This window comes from Aythya marila, assembly GCF_965140915.1.
Source record: "Aythya marila genome assembly, chromosome: 3".
In the NCBI taxonomy this organism is placed as follows: domain Eukaryota; kingdom Metazoa; phylum Chordata; class Aves; order Anseriformes; family Anatidae; genus Aythya; species Aythya marila.
Window position 1 is genome coordinate 106,475,905 of NC_139044.1, and position 24,814 is coordinate 106,500,718.

A 24,814-nucleotide genomic window follows, 5' to 3' on the forward strand; every position below is an offset into this window, starting at 1 on the left:
CCACACAAAGTGAGCAGCCATACATGGAACAAGACTGTGGAGAAATAACTGGAAATTAATTTCAAACATTAATTTTTTAAAAGGCAGTCTTAGCACTTCAATATTGAAAATACAGGATATAAACTGAAATAAAATATTATTTTAGATTAACTAAAAACATTTTCTAGTCCTACTTTCTGTTAAAGTAGTATTTATTGATCACGTCAACTTCCATTTTACCTACCAACAGGTAGCAGAACACTTAGTTTCTCTGTCAGAAGTAAAAACATCAGTCTTGATCTATGAAAGATAGTCAAGTGAACCGCCAACCCTTCTCAAAAATAAAAAAATAATCTGATTCTTAAGGGCAAAGTCTAAATCCCACTGGCAATAATAAGTTTATTTAAGTAAACTTTTTACATTTTTTTAATTCTTCACACACCACAGAGAAAAACCAGATATTTCTATTATCCAAAAGAGGTAAATGGCAGTTTATAAGAAGATGCACAATAAAAAGAGATGTCTGCAATTTCAAAAAAGCTTACACAAAATCCTGGTTGTTTTATTACAGGCAAAAGCTATACAATTCTTAGTATCAGCACTTCAGCATCATCCTTTTAACTGTAAACATCCATAAAGCTGTCAGCAACATACAACAAATGGCTAACTAATACATTGTATCAGCAAGCAAGTGCTGTATTTTTCTCACAGCCATATCTGTGAGTTGTTTTAAAGCTATGTCGCGGAATCAATAGCTATGATTTCCTTTTGCCAGATGTTATTTGTCCTTTTCCTGTTTAATGTAACCAGAAATGGGCTTCCCATGAAAAATTCATTAAAAATTCTACAAGAAGCATTAACAATTCTATTACTGTTGCTAAAAAGCAAAAAGTATGCATACAAAATTATACTGAATAAACATTGACATAGCTAAGCAGTATACACACTTTTAGTTGGTAAACTACCAACTAGTGTAATCATAAGAGATGCATATAAATCAAGGAATAAGAGGTAATTTCTAAACCATCCAAGAAACCACCATGCTCTAAAATTCAGCAGGGCACTCTTCTGTGCTAGTTGCTTTTCTAACACTGGTGGTGAATCTCACATTCAAGGTACTGGCTAAACACTATGCCTTATGGTATGAAATCAAGTTACATTTTCATTAACTTATGATGAAATACTAGACCGAAGCTAAATGCGCTGAAAATTCTAGGTTATGGAGCACTGGTGTAGAAGTATATGCTCAAATTAATACTGATTTTGGAAGAAAAAATAGGAATAGTTTTTCAAAGTGCCTCTCACATAAGAAGGCCAAAAAGAACATTATTTTAGGAATGCATAGGTGTAGTGAGTGTTTTATATTAGTAAGAAGTTAATATGGTTCCTGGCTCTAAAACTTCAATATAATATAATCAACCCAAACTGTAGAAAATTAAAAGCCACAGCACACTGGAAAGAAAAGGCCAGTTAAGATAGCAATACAATCAGCAGCCATTCAGAAAGTGCTACTGCACAGCACTGGGCTTTAAAAGTAGTTAAATAAAATGTACTCGGACATAAATTCCTGCTGGGAAGTTTGAGAGCTAATCACTAACTCAGCAGCTTTCAACTGTTAACAAAAAAGTCAATTTTAAAAGGTTAACAGAACATATAGACGAGAAAGTGCATGCATATATCTGATCTCCAGCTCCTTTTCTATAAGATCATCTTGTTTAAAAACAGTTTAAAAAAATTGTTTTGCAGACCAAAATGTACAACTGTAGGTGTGAAAATTAAACTATTAATATGCTAATGATAATCCACTGCTTTGGTGGTTAGAAAGGTATCTTTTGTGGAAAAATCAGACATGTTGTGTTTCATTTGTATAAAGAACTGGGAATAGGACCAGCTTCACAAAAACCTGTGGTTCTTTCCTTAGAACGACAGCCTCAACTAGGAAATACTTCCAATTCATACTGGATTAACATCATACTGGATGTTAATTACAATATTCACATTTTGATACAAGCAGATGTGTAATACATGTAACACGCCCTGCTGCCTTCTCTGCAAACACTTTAAATGTCCACTTATGTTCCACAAAGCTAGTGCTCCATCCGTTTCAATAACAGAACTTTTGAAGGTAAATTAGCAACATCTGAGATGAAGACAATACTTTCAGATTCATTACTTCTCTGACAGGTTCTGGAGACCCCCTGAAGAGAAGCAGATAAAACCAAGAGAGGATGAGAGACTTACAGTAGAATCCTGGGAAAAGCAGGATTGCTTTTCTTTTCATATCTTTCCTAGGAAACAGGGGATGGTGTCAAACTACAGGATTGGACAGCACTGTTTGTTGTAACCAGAGAATCTAAAAACTTGTTGCAACACATATAACTGGAACACAGAGCCTGCTGGAGAACGTTCCTTCAGAAATGGAGGAAAGTTTGCATACTTTTAATCTCAGAAAAAAGGTACATTTTCAATCTGCATTCCAACACATTGCATTTTTAAAGCTTTTGCGTTTTGAGGATGCTTATTTTAAAAACATGTACAAGTTTTCATTCCTGTTTCTGTAAAGGCAGTTTTATTTTGAAGTAGCATACTGGAAATTTTACCTCAATTATTATTTTATATTGCAATATACAACTAAGAGCTCCCTAAGAGACAGTACAGAATTCAAAAATATTGGAGATGTGTTTTTTCTAAATAAATAAACATTATATGGGGACCTTCAACGCAGTTATCCAGCAAGAAAGGAAAGCCATTCCTTCTCTTTTGCAGTAAGTAGATAGCTGTACTGCACAACCATGGCTAACAAAATCCAAGAAAGTCTTTCAGGTTGTACATGCACAGAAGTTCATTTAGAAGTTAAAAGTTTTAAACCCACCTCAGTTCTCAGGAGACCAAAAACAAAAACAAAAAACAAAACATGCAAACAATTGATTTTTCTTTCTAAAAGACTAGCTTTCATTTCACCGGGGTGGGGGAAGGAGGGGAACAATTGTATAACTTTCTACAACAATTGAAAATACATAGTAATGTATAGCAGTTCTTGTCCAAAGAAGAGGTATTATTTAGCTTTTTTTCTTCCAGAAACTCTGTTGCAGTATTAAGTAAAAACATGCTTAGAATCGACTAAAATCCCCAAATATGTATTTCATCCCTTCTACAAAACAAAAAATGTTAGCAGCTTACAATGTGTACATGAACAATGCCAAGATTGTCAGAGACATGCTAACTCATTTGTACTTTTATCACTTACAAAAAAATAATAAAGTGCAATAATAGATACACTGAGATAGCAATCTATTTCATATAACATGGTTGTTTCTTTTCCATCACATTGACTTACAATAACACACTAGGTAATTTAAAGAAAATGCTGTCAGTTTTAATCACCTCAAGTATATAGAAAAGATCTTACAAGCCCTGTGTTACTGCTCAGCGTACACAATAGCTGTAGAAAATCCTAATAATAAGGGTCTCGATAGTCTCTGCTTACTAATATGAAGATAAAAGAGCTAATTTATTACCTTAAACTCTGAAAGCTAATTAATTCAACTGCTCATACCTTAGCAACAGTTGTTATCTGCTCCAGTGCCACAGCATGAAGATCTTGATCTTTGCTTTCCACCAGCAGTTTCAGGGATGGCAGCAAAAGGGACTGGTTAAGCAGCAACAAACATAATTCTTTTATACACTGAAAATAAAAGTAAACTCATTCAGCAAGATCTCTGGAGATATTAACATCATCACTCAAGCTAAAATTTATGAAAATTCTGTGTCAAATGAAGAATGAAAACCTAACTTCTAAAACAAATGAAGTCCCTGATGGAAATAAGTCTTTGGAAACTTGAACAGATAAATTTATAACAAAAAAAAAAAGTGGAATACAGGGTTTTAAGTTGAGTCTTTGTTACATTAAGATGAGGCACTGAATCACCATTAGAACCCAGAGTTTCACTGAAAGAGAAACAAAGCAATCACAGCCCTCTCTGGGACTCATATATTTGTGCTTAGTGAAATACTGCAAAGCACAGAAAGAAGTTTAACAAACACCTGTGATACTTCTGTAACTCAATTATACAATCATAAATGTGGAACAAAACAAAGAGGAAATAACAGTACATACCGAAGTGCAACACCATAAAGCTCTGTTTCAAAAACAATTTCAAACTTTATACAAACTTTTACACGTGATGAAAGCATAGTAATTTACCTTTCCCTCTTTCATATAACTTCTCATTTTTATAATTGAACACAAATTTAGCATCATAAAGCTGATGCAGCAAAAAAGTACATATTTAAATGCAAACAAACAAACAAAAAAAACCTATGTGTTTCCAAATCTTTAATTTGAATTTTAGTTTAAAAACAAAACAAAAACTCAAACAAACAAATAAAAACCCTACAAGTAACTTGTCTTTTTGTTTTTCCTTAACATGGCAATTATTTATTTATACATCAAAAAGCATTTAGACTAACAAACTGATGACTTCCCCCCACCTTTTTTTTTTCCCCAGTGATTTTGTTCTAACAGCCACTTTCCTCTGAGATCCAGCAGACATGTCCTGTGTTCGGGACAACTTACGCTGAGTGCTTACACTGAGTATTACATAGCACTGTCACCTTGCAAATGGCATCCAAATCTTCCAGGGGCTCTTTGTTTCACTGCAACACTTAAAAAACATCAATTGCCAAAGGATTTCATCAGCTAAATATTACTTTGAGGGAATGCAAACCATTTTTAGAAATCTTTTGAAGTTTAATGGTAAGTATAACAATTTGAAGACTGAAATACAATCACACTTTTAGCAGCACGGTTTTAATTTCCAGGCTTTTAGAGTCACAGCTGCTATTCAAAGACAAAGATGTTAAAGGTTTTGACAGTCATGTACTTCACAATCACCTGGCCTCACTTGGTACACGAAACTTCTTAGCTGCACTTTGCTCAGCCTCTTCTAAATGTATACCTTCAAGAAACAGCAGTGAGCAGGATAAATTATACTGCACTGAGCTCTGCATCACTCATGCAATGCTTGTTCTCTTACCCAGATTTGTTCCTTTAAACCTATATTCTGCTGCTACTGATGATTAATGTTTTCAGTAAGGGATCAAGGAATAAGAATATAGGATCAAGGAAAAAGAAGATTAAAAAAATACACTAAAACTTTGTCTGATCAGTCATATGCTCATTAAACTTTTGATAATTTCGTATTATACTGTGTTTCTTTTGAGCAGTATGCTCGACATACCAGCAAACCTACTGAATGCAAAGTTAGAGATTCACTCACTCTACAAGTCTGTTCTTGAAAAGGTGTATCCATGGCAATAAATGCAGCTTATGTTCAGAAAAATAATTTCTGAGTCATAAGATACACAACCTGAACAAAACAGCAATTTTACCATACTTGGTAACGTTTTCTGCCTGAAAGCCTCTCAAAACTAAATGGAGAAACAGTGTCATTAGAAATAACCCGTAACTATAAAAAGGCTCTAAAAGAACCCCAAATCATATTTTTTGGTTGTGTGAGGAAGAAAAGGGAATCAGGTACAGTACAAGTTTAAAGCAACACATCAGGGAGACCAATGGTGCAGATGTTGAATCTATTTGCTATCTCATTGCACTTCTTTAAAATAAAGAAAATTACATCACTCAGCAAGCAAATGCAATAATACAGATATTAACTTTCTTATTTTCAAAGCAATAACATTTAACTCAGATGACATGCCACTGTTTTGTTTGCTTCTTAGATGCTTCAAGATTATGTCCTAGTACTGGTTATACATTCTAATGGGATATTTTCTAAAGCAATCTGCTTTGTTTGTAACAGAGGCATAAAGGCCTCAACAGAAGAAAATGTTTAGCTATTCAATCAACTTAGATTTACCTTATGCTAGCAAATTTTTAAGCCAAAGGTAGTTAGATTTCAGGTAGTTACCAGTCATATGATTTTAGTAACTCTGTGCCTCATTTTGAGTCTAGGAGACAGCAGATATCCAGTCTTACCTACAAAAAATGTTCAAATATAGATAATTCATCATTTCTCTCTAAGGAAAAGTATATTCCAACAATTGTTATGTTTCATTTTACACATTTCTTTGTAAATCAAAAGAGCATTTTATTAGCTTCTGCTCCCTCTAAAAATACCCATACAACAAAATAAAATCAACCTCTCAATCTCTGATAAGGTAATATACTGCACTCTTTCAGTCTTCCCCTTTCAGGTTCATCTGTACACCAACTTTTGTAAGGCTCTCTCTTTTGCCCCTCTTTTCGCAGCATCATCTCAAAATGCAGCTATGCTAACAGGGCATTATATTCTCACTAGTTCACTAGCTGTTTATGGAGACTTGCGCTTCTTATCCACTAATCTGCACTTGATCTCTCTAACCTTCTGGTGAGACTGCACTGCCTCCATTTCCCTGGTACTCTTATGACATGACATCATGATTAATGACATACTGCTATGCAAAAGCCAGTAATGAAAATTCAAGAAAAGGAAATATCTTTCTTGCTTTAATTCTTATTAAAAGATCTCAACCAAATGAACAATAACAGTTGACAATTACAACAGGTGAAACTTCAGCATTGAAAATTTAGTCTAGAATTAATAATATATATTATTTTTTCTGGGACTCAAGAATTTATCTCAAAGGATCTACAGAAATAATAAATCAAGTTAAAAAATACCACTCTTGAGAACAAGAATGGTTACAGAAGACTGGAAAAGAGAAAGGCAGCCTGCCCTTTAGACATGGAATAAAGATGTGCAAGAGGCAAAGGAATTGTAGACTTCTCAGACATCAAGCCCGTGAAAACCATCAAAACATACAATGAAAAATCAAACATAAAAAACTCATAGGAAAATCTTCCTATGGGTCCTAGCAACAGGTCTAATAGTTAGGAATAAAGCAATTGCTATGGTATACTTTTATCTTGGCAAGACTTCAAAGATGTCACACTGAAACACTGTCAGAGAAACTAGGGAAATAAGGTCTATGACGGTGTGGTCCAATTTGCAAACCCTTGCAGCGGCCTTCATCCCTTTTTCCAACTGAAGTGACACGACTATGTGCCAAGCAGAGAAAACTGTCCGAATAGTAAAACCATCTCTTAGTATGTCTTGTACAAATGACTGCACTGCTGATTTGGGCAGGAATTGGAAATCCAACCTATGCAACAAGCCAACATTCTGAGCACTTTCAAAGAGCAACACAAACAACTTTTCTCTCTGCAATAGCACTGGAAAGCACTCTAGTATCATTCTGTCTGCTGTGAGAGGCTGCACTTTGAGGTCACATGATGTTACCTGTGAGGGACAAGGGAAGTCCTAAATCAAAATCCAGATTACCGTGATGTAGCTGAAACTTTTGTAAAGAAACATTTGCTTCCTAACTAGTTATGCAGCTATTGATGGTTCACTCTAACACCAGTGAGGCATAACAAATGAATTGCATTGGAGTCTGCTTTGGGTCCGCTATTACTCAGTGTTTTCATGGATGGCTCAAATGGCTGGATAATGAGTACAAACAGTATTGTGTAAAGAGACTCAAAGGCTAGCATTTAAATTCAAAATTACCTAAACAAAATGGTCAGAGACAACTGCGAATGAAGAAAAACATACAAAGTAAATTCATATATAAAAAGCATGAATAACTAGCTGCAAAAATAGAAGGGAAAAAAAAAGAAAATCGACTGCTGTATTATTCTACAAGATAAGCATCTTATGGCCACCAAAACCCCAGAAATTACAAGAGACTAGATGCATTCTTCTACTTAAGTGTTTGTGTTAACTGACACCTGACCTACAGGTTGATAGAAAAACACAAGATATTCAGAGGAGTTGCACTTTAACACTTACTAGGGGGAAGAAGAACTTGCCCCTTTCTAAAGAGATTTATCAGGCAGTGCAGGAGATGTCAGATAGTCCAAACAGATGTGCACTCTAAGCAAGTAAAACAGTGCTTATTTGAACAAAGACGAATGAAAAAGTCCATCCACTGAATAATGCAAATAAAACCAACCAAACAAAAAATCCACATATATAGATGCAAAGATTAAAGCTATGCAATTCCCCAGAAAACATTAAAAAAGATCTTGGCTGTAAATAAACTAGAAAGACCAGCAGGAGGAAGGATAAAGAACAAGAGTGCTTTCTGATGAAATCTACATCTAAGGAAAGTTTTTCTAGACCATCATGACTTGAAGTTAAATGTTATTTTCCATCACAACTTTTGCATTTCAGAATGGCAAATGTTATCCATGGTGATAAAATGTTTTTAGAATTCCATCATTCTAGTTCTCTCCTCTTAATTGTATGACTTCAGATTTATTGAAATATGAAGTCATCTAAATAGGTTATTTGTCAGCAATCAGGTTTTCATCTTATATAGCCATGCAAGCTCAACGTACTGTACACTTAAGTGTACGGCGCTTAAGCACTGTAGCTGTGTGTATAAATAAGTTACTTAAATTCACCCATGTCATTACCCTTCTTCCCAAGAAGAGACTTAAAACAGTACAGCCTGTATTTGTAGGTAACAGTACAATCAAACATTATGGTGCAACTTCTGTTGCTGTACAACATTCTAGCCAAAAAAGGTATGTTAAATTGGTAAAGCTAGTCTGGTCCTCAAACATTACATAACTTTTACTAGTAATGAATCTTTATACTGCATCTGTATATATTCACACCCATAGGTAGGGTTCTTCCAACACTCTATCTTTAAAAAACAAGGCACCTCTAACTAAAGCTGTCAAACAACATCAAAACAGTGAATAAATAATGGTCTTGTTATGGAATTCAAGAAAAAGTTCACTTAATTAAGAAATGTGAGAAAACTACAACCCACTCTTGAGCAGAACTCTTGGTAAACTGACTGCTATAAGATGATGACCTTCAGGGGGATTTGTCTTCCTCATTCACTAAAGTGAGTTAGCCTACTTTGGCAACTTTTGACTACTCTTATGGACGTGTAAGATCATGCTACGATGCATCACTCAATCCTGTAAAGAAAAGCTACATACATGTACACTTAACACCAGTCTCAAAGTTATAGACACCTGTCTTCAACCAAAAGTTTTGGTGAAGCCAGTGAATTAATAATGCAACCTTTCAGATTACTGACACCTTCTGGAGTCATGTTTTACACAGATTTTGAACTGAAATCAGTCTAACTATTGAAAAAAAAAAGCACAGCCCACCCCTTCCCATTTATTTTAAATAGAATCTGTCTCTTCTGTTCTGCTTCTGGTCTTAACATTAGCTGTTTTCTCTAGCAAAGATTGTGATTGCACGAAGAAGATTATAAGCGATTAATGAGCCTAGTAAAATATGCACAGGACTACTCTAAAGTTGTGTGAAGTTTATTAAGCATTTCTCAAGCCTGTCTTGATTAGTATACAATATTTATGTACAAAACACTTCAATAATTGTAGAGATGCTTGTATGGAAGTATACTTACATAGTAGAGCAAGACAGAATGTCACACGGTTATTACAAAGTAATTGCTTGTATATAAATTTTTATCGCCAACACATTTTCAAGGATTCCTCGCTAAACCGTTATACATTTATAAGAGAGAAAATTACTCACTATTTAATGAACAGCTTTAGCCATACTGATTTCAATAGCAATGCATTATTAAAGCCTTTCTACAAATACTTCAAAGAATTTACACTGGAACAGACCTCTAAAGGTCATATAATCTAACTAGCTCCTAATTCAAAGCCAGCCTGACAAGATCAAATTGCCCATGATGTGATCCAGCCAAGTTCTGAATATTTCCAAGGATGAAGAATCCATGTCTTCTCCAGGCAATCGCATGTTCCAGTGTTTCACCACTTCAGTGGAGAAAAACTATTCCTTGTAGATAAACAGTTTTTAGGTTGCAAGTTATCTCTCCTGCCTTTCATTTAATCACTAAAAAGAAACTGTCTCTGCCTCCTCTACATGTTTTCTCTTCCACATATTTAAAAACAGCAATATGATCTCCCTCTACCATCTCTTCTTAAGATGGAATCAACCCAATTCTCTCAGCCACTCTCTATGTATTGCGTATCAGCATCCTGATCATCCTGCTGGCTCTCCACTGGACTTGATACAGCATGGCAACATTGTCTTGCACTGGGACTGCAAAACAGGACTCATATCCACGACAATCAACGTTAAAACTTACCTCAGCAGGGAGCATGTGCTTAGTGTCATACAAAGAACGGCAGATTTTCAAAATTTCATTTCCCGTGCTCTCCTTTTCCTCAGCTGGGCATCTCTGTAGCATAGCAGTCCCCAGTTTCACCCAGGGATTATCATCTGTGCACAACCTGCCCACAAAAAAAAAAAAAAAAAAAAAAGATGTTTATATGTACACATACACATATATACATATACATACATGTATATATACATACACACAATTTTCTGAAGTTTGTGCACATGTATGAGAATTAAAGTATGATCTCATGAAACAGAGAAGAAAACATTTTGAAACAAGTTACTATTCTGATGCCATCCGTCTTTCAATGCAACAAAGTTATTAGAAGTATTTTGAATTCTGACATACTGTTATCTGAGGAATCACACACCAGACAAAGACTGGTCAAATTGGAACAGCACAGGAACAGCATCTCCTGTCCTTGTACCAGCTAATTTCCCAAACAAAATGGTATTGAGGGAGTGGTGACATGAAACCAGAATTCCTAATTTTCTTAGCTTTGATCAAATTCTAACAGAATCTGTCTCTCAAGTACCTGTCTAGTTTCTTTGTTTAGAAAAAACTTAGAAGACTCATATTTTAATTTTCCAGTCCAACAAGCACAAACAAAAATAAACATTTAAAAATATATCTATCTTCTTCTATAAAACCCATTTTATAGCTCATACAAACAATGCTGTAGAGAGAAATTATATGCAACTGTACTTCTCCATTAGTAGATATGTAGATACTTTTTTATTATGGTCATTATTGTTATTGTATTTAAAGTGTCCTTTCTATTTCATATAGAAATTGGAATCCTAGAATCACCTGGGTTGGAAAAGGCCTTCAAGACCACCAAGTTCAGTCACCATGAACTACTGAGTTCCATCACTAAACCACGTCCCTTTGTGTCATGTCTACACGTCACAAATACATCCAGGGATGAGGACTCCACCACATCTCCTGGAAATCCCATTCCAATGCTTGGTCACCCTCTCCATGAATAAATCCTTCCTAAATACAATCTAAATCTCTCCTGGCACAACTTGAGATCACTTCCTTACGTCCTATCACTCATCATGCGAGAAAAGAGAATAACACCATCCTTGCTGCAACCTCCTTTCAGGTAGTCGTAGAGAGCAATGAGCTCTCCCCTTGGCCTCCTCTTCTCCAGACTAAACAGCCCCAGTTCCCTTAGCTTCGTTTCTCATCAATGCACGTGCTTTATCAAAATAATATCCTTGTCGCCAGGGACCCAAAAATGAATACAACTTCATCTGCTATCACCATTACATGGTCAGCCTTAAACAGAAGGCAGACAGTAGGCATATGTAAGTTATATCATGCATGCTAGCAAAGGCAACATTTAGTATAAAATTTAATTGCTGGAACATTTCTTGGCCTACAGCAGCTATTTGCTAGATCATGGAGATGCCTGACTACTGTTGGTAGGGATAGGTGTACTTTCTGGATGTACTGATAGAAACAGGAAGCAGACTGGAGCTTTTAAATAAGAGCATGAACTGTAACACTGGAACACATCCACACTGCCATTTTGCTAATTTGAGTTAAGTTAATGCATTTCAATACACTTCTACAATGGGCTAAAATCACACTTAACAGCATAGATCAAGACCACATAAAGCCACAGTAACACAATGTCCTGGTTTCAGTTAGGACAGAGTTAATTTTCTTCCTAGTAGCTGGTAGAATGCTATATTTTGGCTTAGGATGAGAAGAGTGCTGATAACACCCCAATGGTTTAATTGTTGCAGAGCAGTGCTTACACTAAGCCAAGGACATCTCAGCTTCTTGCTCTGTCCTGTCAACGGGCAGGCTGGGGGTGCAGTAAGAGCTGGGAGGGGACAGACCCAGGACAGCTGACCCAAACTAGCCAAAGGGGTATTCCATACCATCTGACATCATACTAAACAATATATAGGGGTGGCTAGCCGGGGGGAGGGGGCCGGACTGCTCGGGGGTAGGCTGGGCATCGGTCAGCGGGTGGTGAGCAATTGCATCATGCATCACTTGTTTGTACACATTATTAGTAGTTGTACTATTATCATCATTATTGTTATTGTTATTATCGTTATTATTATTATTATCATTATTATTATTATTATTTTCCTGTCTTAATAAACTGTCTTTATATCAGCTCATGGGCTTCACTTTCCCTTTTCTCTCCCCTATCCCAGAGAGGGAGAGGGGAGAGTGAGCGAACGGCTGTGTGGTGTTTAGCTGCCGGCCCGGTTAAACCACGACACGCAGCCATTATGTTTATTTGTGCATACACAAAAGAAGGCACAAAAGGTGGTTAAAAAAAAAAAACTCCATGAATTTCTGGTCATTAATCAACATCCCAAAAAAGCAGGATATATTTTTATTTTATTTTGTTTGAAGAGGGGAAAAAAAGTCACTGGAAGAGCAAATCTGGCAGGTTGGTCTTACAGTTCACCGTAAATTAAGATACTTGTCCAGCACAAGTGGAAAGGAGCTGTAAAGTGCTTTTAAAGTGCTGTTTTTCAATGGTATTATTAGCACCAATTGTTCAAAGTAACATAATAACTACAGCAGCAAATGGAGTCTGTTAAAAAAAAAATCAGTTGGGCTGACACATAACAAAGAATAGGTCTGACAATTTGGTAGAGGACAACTGCTAATACCTACTATTTCATACATATATAAGATCTCTCCTGTTCAGCATCCACTTTCGTAAGTACATACTGTAAACAAATAAAACCAGCTCCACTGGAAGCTGACATTATATTCTAACACAAACACCAGGCAGAGATGCTAAGAGCAGGTAAGTTTGAATGCAAACTAAATAGAAGTTGTGATTTTCATTCTTTTTGACAACTTAATTGAGCCTTTCCATCAGTCACAGTCACTGAACAAACTGCTGCCAGGAGCCTGGCTGGGAGCAGCACAGCTCCTCCTCCTCTCCAACCTGATGGGTTAGACCCAAAGAAGCCAACTTATCTGACAGGCAAAACATGATGCACTCGATCTACGAACCCCCTGTAAGGTCAGGAGAAGAAAAAAAACAATATGCAACTCCATCTTTGCCACTGGCTAAATTAATAGCTCCTGCTATGTGATCCATCTTTTGCTTAGAGGCATGGAGAATCATCATGAATTTCCATTTTTATAGCTGCTGCCTCCAGAGTACATTAAGAAAACCTAGAAGAATTTTCCATTAGAAGAAGAAAACAAAAATCACACTTCAAAGCACATTTAGAAGTAGTTACGAAGAAACAGAACAATTAGAAAAGTTAGATATAACGAGAAAGATGCAAGACCATTCAATAAATAAAGCTGCACATGGCATGCCTTAAGTTAAGCATTGGATATATACTTTACATATATAAATCTTTTCTGACATATAATTGTGATTTCTGAAAATTATAATTTTCCTTATAATTATTTGACCTTCTGTGGTCTGCTATCAAATAAAGCATCATTTGCCATCTCTACGTAAAAACAAGATTCAGTCACCAAAAAATTTGACAACTGGAGGCAGAATTCAGTTTTCTTCTTTTATGAATTTAACCATTTTTATTTATTTTTAAATAAATAGAAGTCATTTACTTTTTCCATGCGGAGAACTTTTTCACAAACTTGCAATGAAGGCATTATTTTCCTGCACCAAACCAAAAGCATCTTTGGAGGGACATTTTGCATTAAGAAAAAATAAAACATGAACTAAGCCATTGAGCCCCTAAAATCATGTCTTTTTGAGTTCCCAAACACCTCATCAATATTTAAAATGAATATAAAAAATGCCTTTTGAACGTAGGCAGCAAGTTCCAAAGGACTGCAGAGCTTTAGGTACTGTCAATCTTCTTCTTCCTTTTTTTTTTTTTTTTAATGTCTTCATGAAGCACTTAAAATGACATCTGAATATGAGACTATGAGACACCTAGATGGAAAAGCATCCATGAATAACATGGGTTTAAACACCAGTTTTTAAAAAATGTATATATTTGAGTATTGACTGAAACAACCAAGTCACCTTCAGTGGTTCCTCGCAGTCAACGTGGCCATTCTTTTGTCAGAGTGTTTTGAAATACAAAAACACCCTCAGACTGATCTTTGTCAGAGAACTCTTTTTTTTTTTTAATTAGAAATAAAAATTAAAAAAAAAAAAAAAAAGTAGTAAAGAAAAAGACCCCGAGCTTCAGTTCTTTTACTTTCCCTTCCTTTTGAGCCTTTACAAAAGATAAGTTTTATTTTCTAGTTTGGTATTCAGTTTTAAGGATTAGGTATTTACTGCTAGGCTTAAAACCGAGATTTTAAGTATTCAGATGACTAAGAGTAAAATTCCCCAGTTCCTGCACATATTATTACATTTGAAATAAACAATCAGTTAGCATCAAAGGCCTTTTTTTTGCAGCAGAGCAAGAACAAATAAGTAAAGATTGAACAAAACCCTAATACGTACAGCTAAACAATTGGCTTAATTGCTTATAGTTCTCTTCTTTACTCAACAATTTCTTCACACGATTTGGTTTAAAAAATGGGATTGCTGAATAACTCACTATCTAAAGAGTTCCTGCTTTATTCCAACTGATCTACCAAGGTAGGTTTTTCAGCAACACAGTTTGAGGAACATTTAAAAAAAGAAAATCTTGTAAGGATACCTGAACACTACTGACATGAAATATGTAACAGAGACAAAAGAGAGAATTTATGAGTAATGCAAGAAGAGAAGACACTAGAACAGAGCAGAGATTGCTAGCAGCCTTGCCAAAAATGCAGAGATAAGCATATGATAATGACTGTCAATGACAATAGGGAGAGAAGGAAAGAAAGCTCAGATAAAGAAGGCAGGAAGTAAAAATTTTGTTGTTGCTGGTTTTGATTGCTGCAGAGCATCATACTTACAAAACACCCTCTGTTTCTTGGCTGGCATGAATTACTCCAGGGTTTACAAAGCAAAATAATTCAAATTAAGAAATAAAATTCAAAATAATGAAAATGAAATGTAAGCTATTCCCAGCTGATTGTAACAAGAAGGAGTTGCAAAGATCTAACTATCTACTTGGTAAGAGTTCAGAAAATGAATGTTCTCTCATATTGAAGGATACTAAAGAGAGCTGTAGCTGACTTTTTAAAGCCAATCATGCTTGAGGTAGGAGGACTGAGGGTGGAATGAGGACAACGCTTCATTTCTGGAGCGTTATTAACTATTCATGTTTTGAGTTCATGCAAATTCATTCTGATGACAGCACGCTTACTATGAATGCCAAAAATCTGTTTGAGAATGTCTCTGCACACCAAACATATTCCTTTAGACAAAAAGATACAAATTTTGTGCTTTTATTTTTAAACAATAGTTTATTTTTTAGCCTAGATTTTAATTTAGATTAAGTCCTTGTAATGTACTTACTGTTTGTCCATTAGACTTATTTAAAAACAATAAAAATAAACAAAAACACTTTCCCTCCAAAAAAAAACAAAACTCCAAATATAGATGACTGAGCCTATAGAACTAAGTGGAGGGAATGAATTTGCAACAATCATAACTATGACCATGCTGACCACTATTAAAATGCCAGGCACATTCCTTGAAAGCACTAGAAATGCATAAGAAAGGAGGGCTTTGAAGACTGCAGATACAGAATTTATAAAGCACTTAGCTTTGCAAGTACTGTTAATAACAGAAACAAAACAGATATTAACAGAAAAGCAATGAGAGTATAAACACAAAGACCTCAGGAGAGAGCAAACTGTCCCACCTTTGATAAATTTTTCTACTGGGACAACTTCTAGTAGGAGAGGGAAAACTGAACAAAACCACAGCCACAAAGAAACACGAAGAAACTAGAGATGCATCATTCCTAATGAGAAAAGAATGATGAGGGTTAGGAGGGGAGGGGTGGGCAGGAAAACAACATCTCTGTTTCTTCTTTCAAGACACAACCTCAATTCTCTTCTCCTTGAGAAAAACACAGCTAAAGCAGGGAAGAGAACAGACTGCAAGGTCTTTCCTACTCCTCTAGCTAGCAGAAAGAGCTGAAGAATAAAGTAACAGTGGGAAATGCAACCTGTGACGCCCACCTTTAAAAACAACAACAAAAAACAAAACAACCAAACAAAAATTTGTTTTCGTTACTATTAACATAATCAAAGTTATTTTAATTTTTGGTTGTCTAGAGTTTTAGGCAAACTCAAAAGAAAACTGGAAATCTGAACTACTCTTTATTTCCCTGTAAACAGTGAAAGTGAATTAAGTGCTGAGCTCAGGAAAATTTCCTGAGCCTGCACTGTAAATCATGTTATGGAATCATGAGTCAGAGATTCTCCATGAAATCAGTAAAGGTAGCTACTACTACTGAAAGAGAAGGGGGCAATTCCTCCTGAAGGATTTCCGATGCCTCATAGCAAAGACAAAGCAGTGAAGAAAGACACCAAAGTTCAACTGATAACAGAAATTGTTTAAAACAAAAGTAAAAATGAAAATCTAATCAGAGGATAAATTTTCAGTTTGTTCCTTAAGACTTTATGCTAAGACACAGGCCAGTCAGTCTCTCCTCGATCTCCGGTAAAGAGATGAAGCGAATCTTCCTAGAAGTATTTCCAAGAATATGAAGGCAAGCAGGTGACTGAGATTAGTCAACATGGATTTAAAATGTGGAAATCATGCCTGATAACCTTCTACAATGAAATGACTGGATGATAGTTGATGTTACATACCTTCATTCAACAATACTTTCAATGCTCATAATACCCTGACTGACAAACTGATGAAGGGTGGGCTAGATAAGTGGACAGAGAAGTAGACTCAAAACTGGTTTTGATAATCCAGGATCAAAGGATTGTTATCAGTGGCACAAAGTCCTGTTGGAAACCAGTGAACAGTGGTGCACCCCTGTGGTTGGTATTGGGGCCAATACTCTAACTTCTTCATTGAAGACCAGGATGATGATAAGACAGTGAACCCTCTGAAAGTTTGCAGATGATACTAAACTAGAAAATAGTGGGCGATACACAGGTTGGTTGTACTGCCATTCCGATGGGCCTTAAGAGGAGTAACGAGTTTTCTGTGGCTTATCTCTGCCCAGCAAAGGGAAATCCAAAGTCTAGTACCTGGGGAGGAATAACCAGAAGTACAGGCTGGGCCAACCAGCTGGAACAGTTGAGCAGAAAAAGACTTGAGGGCCCTGGTGGGCAAGGTGACAATAAGCCAGAAATATACCCTCATATCAAAGAAGGCCACCAGCATCCTGAACTGCATAAGCATTGCCATTAGGTCAAGGAAAGTGTTCCTTCCTCTCCACTTGGCATTAAGTGAGACAAATCTGGAGTGCTGCACTTAGTTGTGGGCTTCCCAGTACAAAACTGACATGAGCATAGTCAAGGCAGATAATAGAAGTTCTCTTGCCCCTTATCTTAGCTACATTGATTTCTTTATGTTAGAATTGTGATTATGCATATGTCTAGTAGCTACACTGCTTTAGATCCTAAATGACTTACACTATGGGTGTTCAAAGTATTTTGTACAAATTTTCAGGCTACCCATATCTCGAAACTAAGATGCATCCTACCTCTGAAATTTAATCCACTGTTAGTTGTGAATACAAATAACATTTAATCATTATTTTGTTTTCTCTTTTTCACTTGACAAAGAGTCTGAAGAAATAACACCAAGTGGGAGATAAAATTAAATAATTTTTATGTTTTTTTTTTTCTATCACAGAACAGTAAACAAGAACTGTCTATTTATAAATGTTCTGCTTTCACAAAATCTTCAGACTGTCTGTTCAGCCCAAGGAGAAAAATTTTTGCTGATTGTTTTGCAGCAATATTTCACTCTCCTCTGTGCTCCGTAAGTTATGTTTTTTTGTTTTGTTTTATTTTTGTTTGTTTGTTTGTTTTTTGTAAACCTAAACACTACCTTGAACAAAGTCTGACAGTTCCCCACACACCGGAAGGCATCAAATTTTTCAGATACAATTAAAACTAAAAAGGAAAATTGGAATATATATTTGTGACAGATCATGCAGCAATCTTTGTAATTCACAATGCACTGAAGAAAATATTTAGTTCATAAAAATGTCATATAGGATTTAGATTAATTTTCATTCAGAAATAGCAAACAAAATGCAGGCTTGAAGGTGAATAATCTTTACAGATTAGATTCTAATGGACTGGTTCTCTACAAGTACAAAAAAAAAAGAATTATTGTTCATAAAAAGGTAGACCCGAACTTCTCTGGCTAATCAATGTACATAAACACTTTGGGGAGTGTAGTCCTCAAATTCAAACAGGTTGCAATCAATGCCATCAAAGCAATCCAAAGAAAGTATAATTTAATATCTCTAACCTAACTATGCTACATTGCACTGGCTAGCCAGAAAGTGTACTAATATTACTGCTCTCCTTGAAGGATGTGTGACTTTTGCCTTAATGTAAGATTGTATGAATCCTTTTATCTTAGAAATCAAGAGTCTGTTACAGAATGGAACAACTGAAATTGTTACCTTTAAGCATGTTCAGGAAGTCACAGCCAAAAACAAAAGAAACAATAAATAAAATTGTAGTCAAGATGTCCCAAATCAAAATTTTCAGTAAACAGTTTCAATAAATACCCATTCTGATGGGTGCCATGCTGAAATTTTAAACAATTATTTTCATTTTAAATTGTTGGGCTAGAATCTTGTGGATATGTCCTGCCATAGTATAAATTCTTTGCTTTCAGATATTTCATCTAGAAACAGAAATGAGAGGCATTGGATCGAGAAAATAAAAGCACCATTGCTTGGTACCATTAACTGCACAGACCTTCTGCAGCTTGTCTGCCGCATATGAACATTAGCTTTCAAAGACATTTCTGTAAAGCATAACTTGAAGTAGAATTATTTAAAAAAAAAAAAAAAAAAAAAAAAAAAAACAAGTCAGAACTTCCTATTGGATTTTCTACATACTGGCAAAAGTGAGAGTAAAATATGTAACTCTAAATTCAAGTACTTGGAAAAACCTCCTGTGCAATAATTCAGACAATAAAATTGTTCTGTCTTCTGCGTGAGGCATACTATATACTTTCTAAAAGAAACTGATTCAATTCTACTTTTAATAAGCCATTTATTTTCCCCAAATGATCTTTCTGAAAAGTCATACTCCTCTTAACCATGTTTGAACTCACTGACTGAAAGTTATGTGATATGATCAATCAATAAAACTTTTTTTGCTTGAAGAAATGCTCACCTGTTGCTCATTTCCATAGGTGGCCATGCTTGAAGGAGTAAAACCAAGTGCTGAAACTCAGACAGGCTGTGACTAGATTCCAGAAGTCCCAAGAACAGATTGTACCTTTTTTCTTCATTTTCAATATCTGTTATCTCTACCTGAAAGAAAAACAAACATTTTAAAATTATGAATTTAAAGCAACAAGCTATCTGTAAAGGACATCACTGTTGTAAAACAACGCAGAAACACAGCCAATGTAATTTTCCCTGAAAGCCATTTTCTTACCGCTCATTTTCAATTACATGCAAATAAAACAGGAAAGCACACAAACAATGGGAAATGACTTAGGTGTATGTTCCCAAAATGATATACCTCCACAAAAGTACATTAATTGATTAGTGGAGTCTTACATCTATATTCTTCATACATCCAAAAAATCTTTACATTTTCTTTTCTCCATATATATATATATATATATATATACACACATATATATATATACACACATATATATATACTTTTAAACAATGGGCATGTATAGTACCAATCTTAGAACAGCTTGGGTTGGAAGGGACCTTAAGGTAAAAGGTTGCCCATGGACTCATCCAAACTGGCCTCAACCACTCTAGGGATGGAGCATCCACAGTTTCTCTGGGCAACCTGTTCCAGTGCCTCACCACTCTCTGAGTCAAGAATTTCCTGCTAACATCTAAATCTCTCCTCTTTTAGTTTAAAATCATTCCTCCTTGTCCTGCCATTATATCCCTGAAGGTGTTCAAGACCAGATTAGATGAGGCCCTGAGCAACCAGATCTAGTGGGTGACGTCCCTGCCCACGGCAGGGGGGTTGGAACTGGGTGATCTTTGAGGTCCATTCCAACCTAAGACATTCTATGATATGATCCTATTATCTGACTGAGCAAAAAGTTGCTCTCCAACTTTATGTATGTATTAGTTCTGTAATACATATTACTCTCACTTACCTCTGAGAATTCAATAGTTTTACCTGAATTTTTATCATCTAATCTTTTCTCCCAGAGGAAAAAGTACTGGAAGTTAATTTTAATTCATTTACTCAATGAAGAACATTTGCTGACAAGCATTACAGTGTTTCTCTGTATAGGTATTTGAGCTTATGAAAAAGAAAAACCCTATCAGCAGATAACTCTGTCTCAGGAAAAGTGTCCATCTAAGTTCAAAACACACAGCTGCTGTTAAGAACTTGAATACACTTCAGCTGATGACAGGTTCTATTACAGATAATTACTGCCTGCAGTTTGAATGGTAAAAAAGTGTGAAGTCTGACTATTCAAGGAAGGTTGCTATAAATGAAAACCAGCTTGCTGCTAAATGAGAAGCAGCTTCTGTTTAAAAGTTTGGGTATCACACTAGGAGGGCTTTCACAAACGAAATAGCTATTCCTTGTCTGCCTGACACACAAAAGTTCTTGTAGTTTAAAAATAATTTGTTACAATAACAAGGTAGCTTCATTTCTGTTATTAACACATTCCAACACTAAATTTTTCCTCCAAACTTTGAAAACTTCTGGGATATCAAACACTTCAGTTACATCTTATAATTCAGCTGAAGATACACAGCATTAAAAGTTAACATTTTTGTTTAAGCCCAAGTAGTTCTAAGACTTCAAACACAGACTAAGTTTTCCTTAGTTCTACAGCTACTTTAAAAGATTAAAGATTGTATTCCCATCTTCTCAGAGTGACTCTGATACATCAAGGACAAGTTTTTCAAAAGAGGGTGGAAAACAGATTACTGATGCATTTATTGAGTTGCCTACGTAATTTGTGACTTTAAAATATTTAGTGTTGAAAAGTTTACTTCTTTCTCCAGGGTATATCTGAAAATACCGCATACTAGATCATTTTAGATAGAGAAACAACCTTTCTGAGGTCTCTCCATTTAAAATACTTCCCTGTACTGCAATGTCACACAGCAGATATCAATTACCCACTTGTAATATCCCTAAATTCCACCTATACTTGCTGAGATGAAATATGATTATCTTCACTATTTAAATCATACGGATGAAAAGAGAAGGGAGAAGAACAGGAAAAGGTAAAAGGTTAGGATGTCTTATGTCCCTTTAGGGATCAAAAATATTTAGCAATCTAGCAACTCTAGCATTTAGATGACTTCATCTGTCCCCAGACTCCTTTCTCAGACAACTAGTTCTAAGTTTTTAGACCAAACAGCTAGCATTACGGATGGCCCATTAAGTACATTCTAGGATATTTGCACGAACAGCATGTTAATTCAAAACAGACTGAATGTTTAACTCTTTCTAATGATAGACATAAGAAGGGCGAGAAACGGCACATGAGTGTTTAATACCATTAGTATTAAAAGATGAGAAGAGCTGCCACAGAAATTGAGTTCTTGGCAGTAAAGAGTAGATGATAATAGATCAGATATCATATTCAACATGAACTGAATTTCAGTAACATGACATAATAATGTATCTTTAAAGACTGGTTTACATTTTTATGATGCTAATTAATCTAACATTATAAGGTACTGTTTTGGACAGCTGGATCCTTGCAACATAATTGCTTTTAACAAAACACATTAATGTGATCAAGGAGAATTAACTTTATATTCTTAAACATGCTGTGTATTTCTGAAACATTTCTTTCTACAATGGCCTCTTTACAATCGCCTGCATTTCACACTACAAGTAGTAAAAATAAAGTGAATGTTCCACAGTGTTATTTATAGTCTTTAAGAAAGAACTATTCAAAATTCACTTTTCATATGGTATTTTTAATGCACATTGCTTCAATTTATTGTGAACTAGGTGAGATTAAAAGGTAGCAACAGAGGCAGCAGCAAGCATGTGTACTTTTAAGGCTGAATGTGGGGATCTAAAATGTAGCACTGAGGAAATGGAAGATTAATGAAGGAGTAAAAATGGAAAATACGTAAGTGTTGAAGGGAAGATGACAAGTATATTTACCTTCCCCCACCCCCAAAAAGACTAGCTTTATCCTACCTTAAACTTCCCACTCTTTCATCTTTTTATACCTCATCTTTTTTCCCTGATTTACATCATCTTATTATAGAGAATATAGATGCACCACTCTGTATTCTACAGACACCTGTGTTTCAAGGAAGTTTTAAGCATTACTTCATTTCTTTGACAACACGGTTATTAAAACTTCTTTTTGGAAAAGAAAAGCTGAGATTCAAAGGTCTAAAATCTACATTTTAGCAGCAAGAATGCACGAGCATTTCTGACAATGGTCACAGTCAACTGTATCAGGAATATTTTCTAAAGCATTCCTGAGTTGAAAACATCATCAAATACATGCTGATTCCGCAAGGGTTGTGTACACACTTCACATCACATGTTGATAAGTAGTCCCACTGGTTTCAACAAGATTGCACAATGTCTAAAATTGTACCTTCTGGGAAGCAGCTGTATTTAACTGGTGTGTACGTCTTTACAATCAAGGGGATTGAAATCTATATATGGTTTGCCCACTAGCATGCCTAGAAAAATCCTAAGCAGATGAACACCGAGTAACAGAAACACAGATAACAATAAAACATTTAAAAACTTATTTTCAATACATTGTTATTCTTCTAAAAGAGAAGAGTCCATTTTAAGTTAAAGACCTGTAAGGTATACTATCTACTATGTAGTAAATCAAGGTAGTTGCTCTAAATAGTTTCCACACAGCTTTCCACTTTGACATGATAACTTATCCTATCTCTAATTCTTTCCTTACAGTTCTCTAAAAATAAAAGTTAAACTCAAACCACCAAAAAAAAACCCACAAACTGATAGCTCCTTACTACAATAAAGCATGATCTTGAAGCAAGGGATTGAACTGACTTAATAATTAATTTTGTTATATTAATATATAATATTAATATGCTTAAAAATAAACATAGCTGTATAAAAATATACACGTGTATACATTTATACTAGGAGCATTGGTTTTCCTCTGTATTCTCTTCTCTTTCCAAGGCTAAGAGAGAGCATGGAGAGGAAGCAGTCATATGCAACAGAAACAGGGCATGGTCTGTGTTAAAAGGTAGACATTTCATTTTATAAGAACCAAAAGCTAGCTGAGATGAAGTCACCAAGGTTACAGTTAAGCCTGTCACCTTGTTGTAGTACCACAGCAAAAGAGCAGAGACATTAAAAATTCCATTTTAACTGAACACACTCTTTGTAGTGACTCTGAATGATCGATTCAGCTGACTCTAAAGGATGCAATGCAAGAAGGCGCTGCATTTCTAGTAGCATGGTCACCTTTAAAACCGTGGTAGGTAATACGATACTATAAATTCCTCATGCGCACCCTCCCCCCCCTTTTTTAATTCTTAATTAAAAACAGAAACATCCCTCTAAAACATTCAAGGCTATGCACAGATAACCTGCCACAAACTGCTCAGACCCCTGGTAGCAGAAGGGTCTGAAAAGAAGAATCTGTCACTAACCAGGTTAATGAGGCCTACAGCAAACTAGCAAGGAGTACACTTGAACTTCAGATGATCTGAAAGGCCTATGAAAAAGCAAAAACGGAAAAGGAAAGCAGGACTTTCAGTTTTAAGAACAGATATGCCCAATTCTGTCTCAACTTCCCCTAGTTTTGTGCCTTCTCTTTGGCAGTAGAAGGCAGATGACTTTATGCCTCACATTAAAATAAAAGGCTGCACAAGTATACACCACAATGGGAAAGACAATTAGGGGAATTAATTTTAGAAATGATACTTGTGATAGATTATAAAAAGAAATACAAATTAAATAAAATCTGACCTTATGTTAAATTGTTAAAACACACAATTTAATGGTCAACAAGAGACTACATACGCTTAAAATCAAGAAAACACAAGCATTTGCATAATGCTAATGTTCTTTAAAAGAATATTAAAAAAGAAAAATACGTGCTACACAAATGACACAGCTTATGCAGCCATTGTTGAAAACTGCACTACATCCCACAAGCTGTCTGAATCAAATACTTTCAATCTTATGTTCTCCTTCTGAGCTCTTCGCTTTTACCTCTTTTTCTCGGTTTCTCCTGTAATTAATTGGCAGAAGTTATGATGGCCCATAAAGGAATTGTGACTCATCCCAGATTATCTCTGCTTAATAAAAAAAGCAAAAATCACTCCATTTTTATCAAATATATTTACTTACTGAAACATATTTATATTATTATATAAATATGTTTATATAAATATAATATTATATATTATATTAGGGGCACAATGTTTAGCTACAGCCTTTAGCAGCCATAGCATGCCAGAAGACAAAAGTCAGGCCTTTTGATCTGAGGTACATCTTTGATGGTGACATGGGCAGTGGGACTGAGTGCACCCTCTGCAAGTTTACTGATGACACCAAGCTGAGTGGTGCAGTCGACAAGCTGGAGGGAAGGGCTGCCATCCACAGAGATAGGTTCGAAAGGTGTGCAAACCTCATGCAG

The 24,814-nt window shown here is 35.5% G+C and overlaps 1 protein-coding gene across 2 annotated transcripts in view; it reads right to left on the reverse strand.

Annotated features, from left to right (window-relative positions):
• The window catches only part of NBAS (NBAS subunit of NRZ tethering complex), a gene marked incomplete at its 5' end in the record, with an annotated part of 190,930 nt that overhangs the window by 11,313 nt on the left and 154,803 nt on the right, over positions 1-24,814 (reverse strand). For both annotated transcript variants that reach the window (XM_082757307.1, XM_082757308.1), the window contains 3 exons: positions 3,536-3,664; positions 10,147-10,291; positions 19,375-19,514. In XM_082757307.1, the coding sequence (XP_082613433.1) occupies positions 3,536-3,664; positions 10,147-10,291; positions 19,375-19,514 (414 nt within the window). The remainder of the gene's footprint in view (positions 1-3,535; positions 3,665-10,146; positions 10,292-19,374; positions 19,515-24,814) is intronic.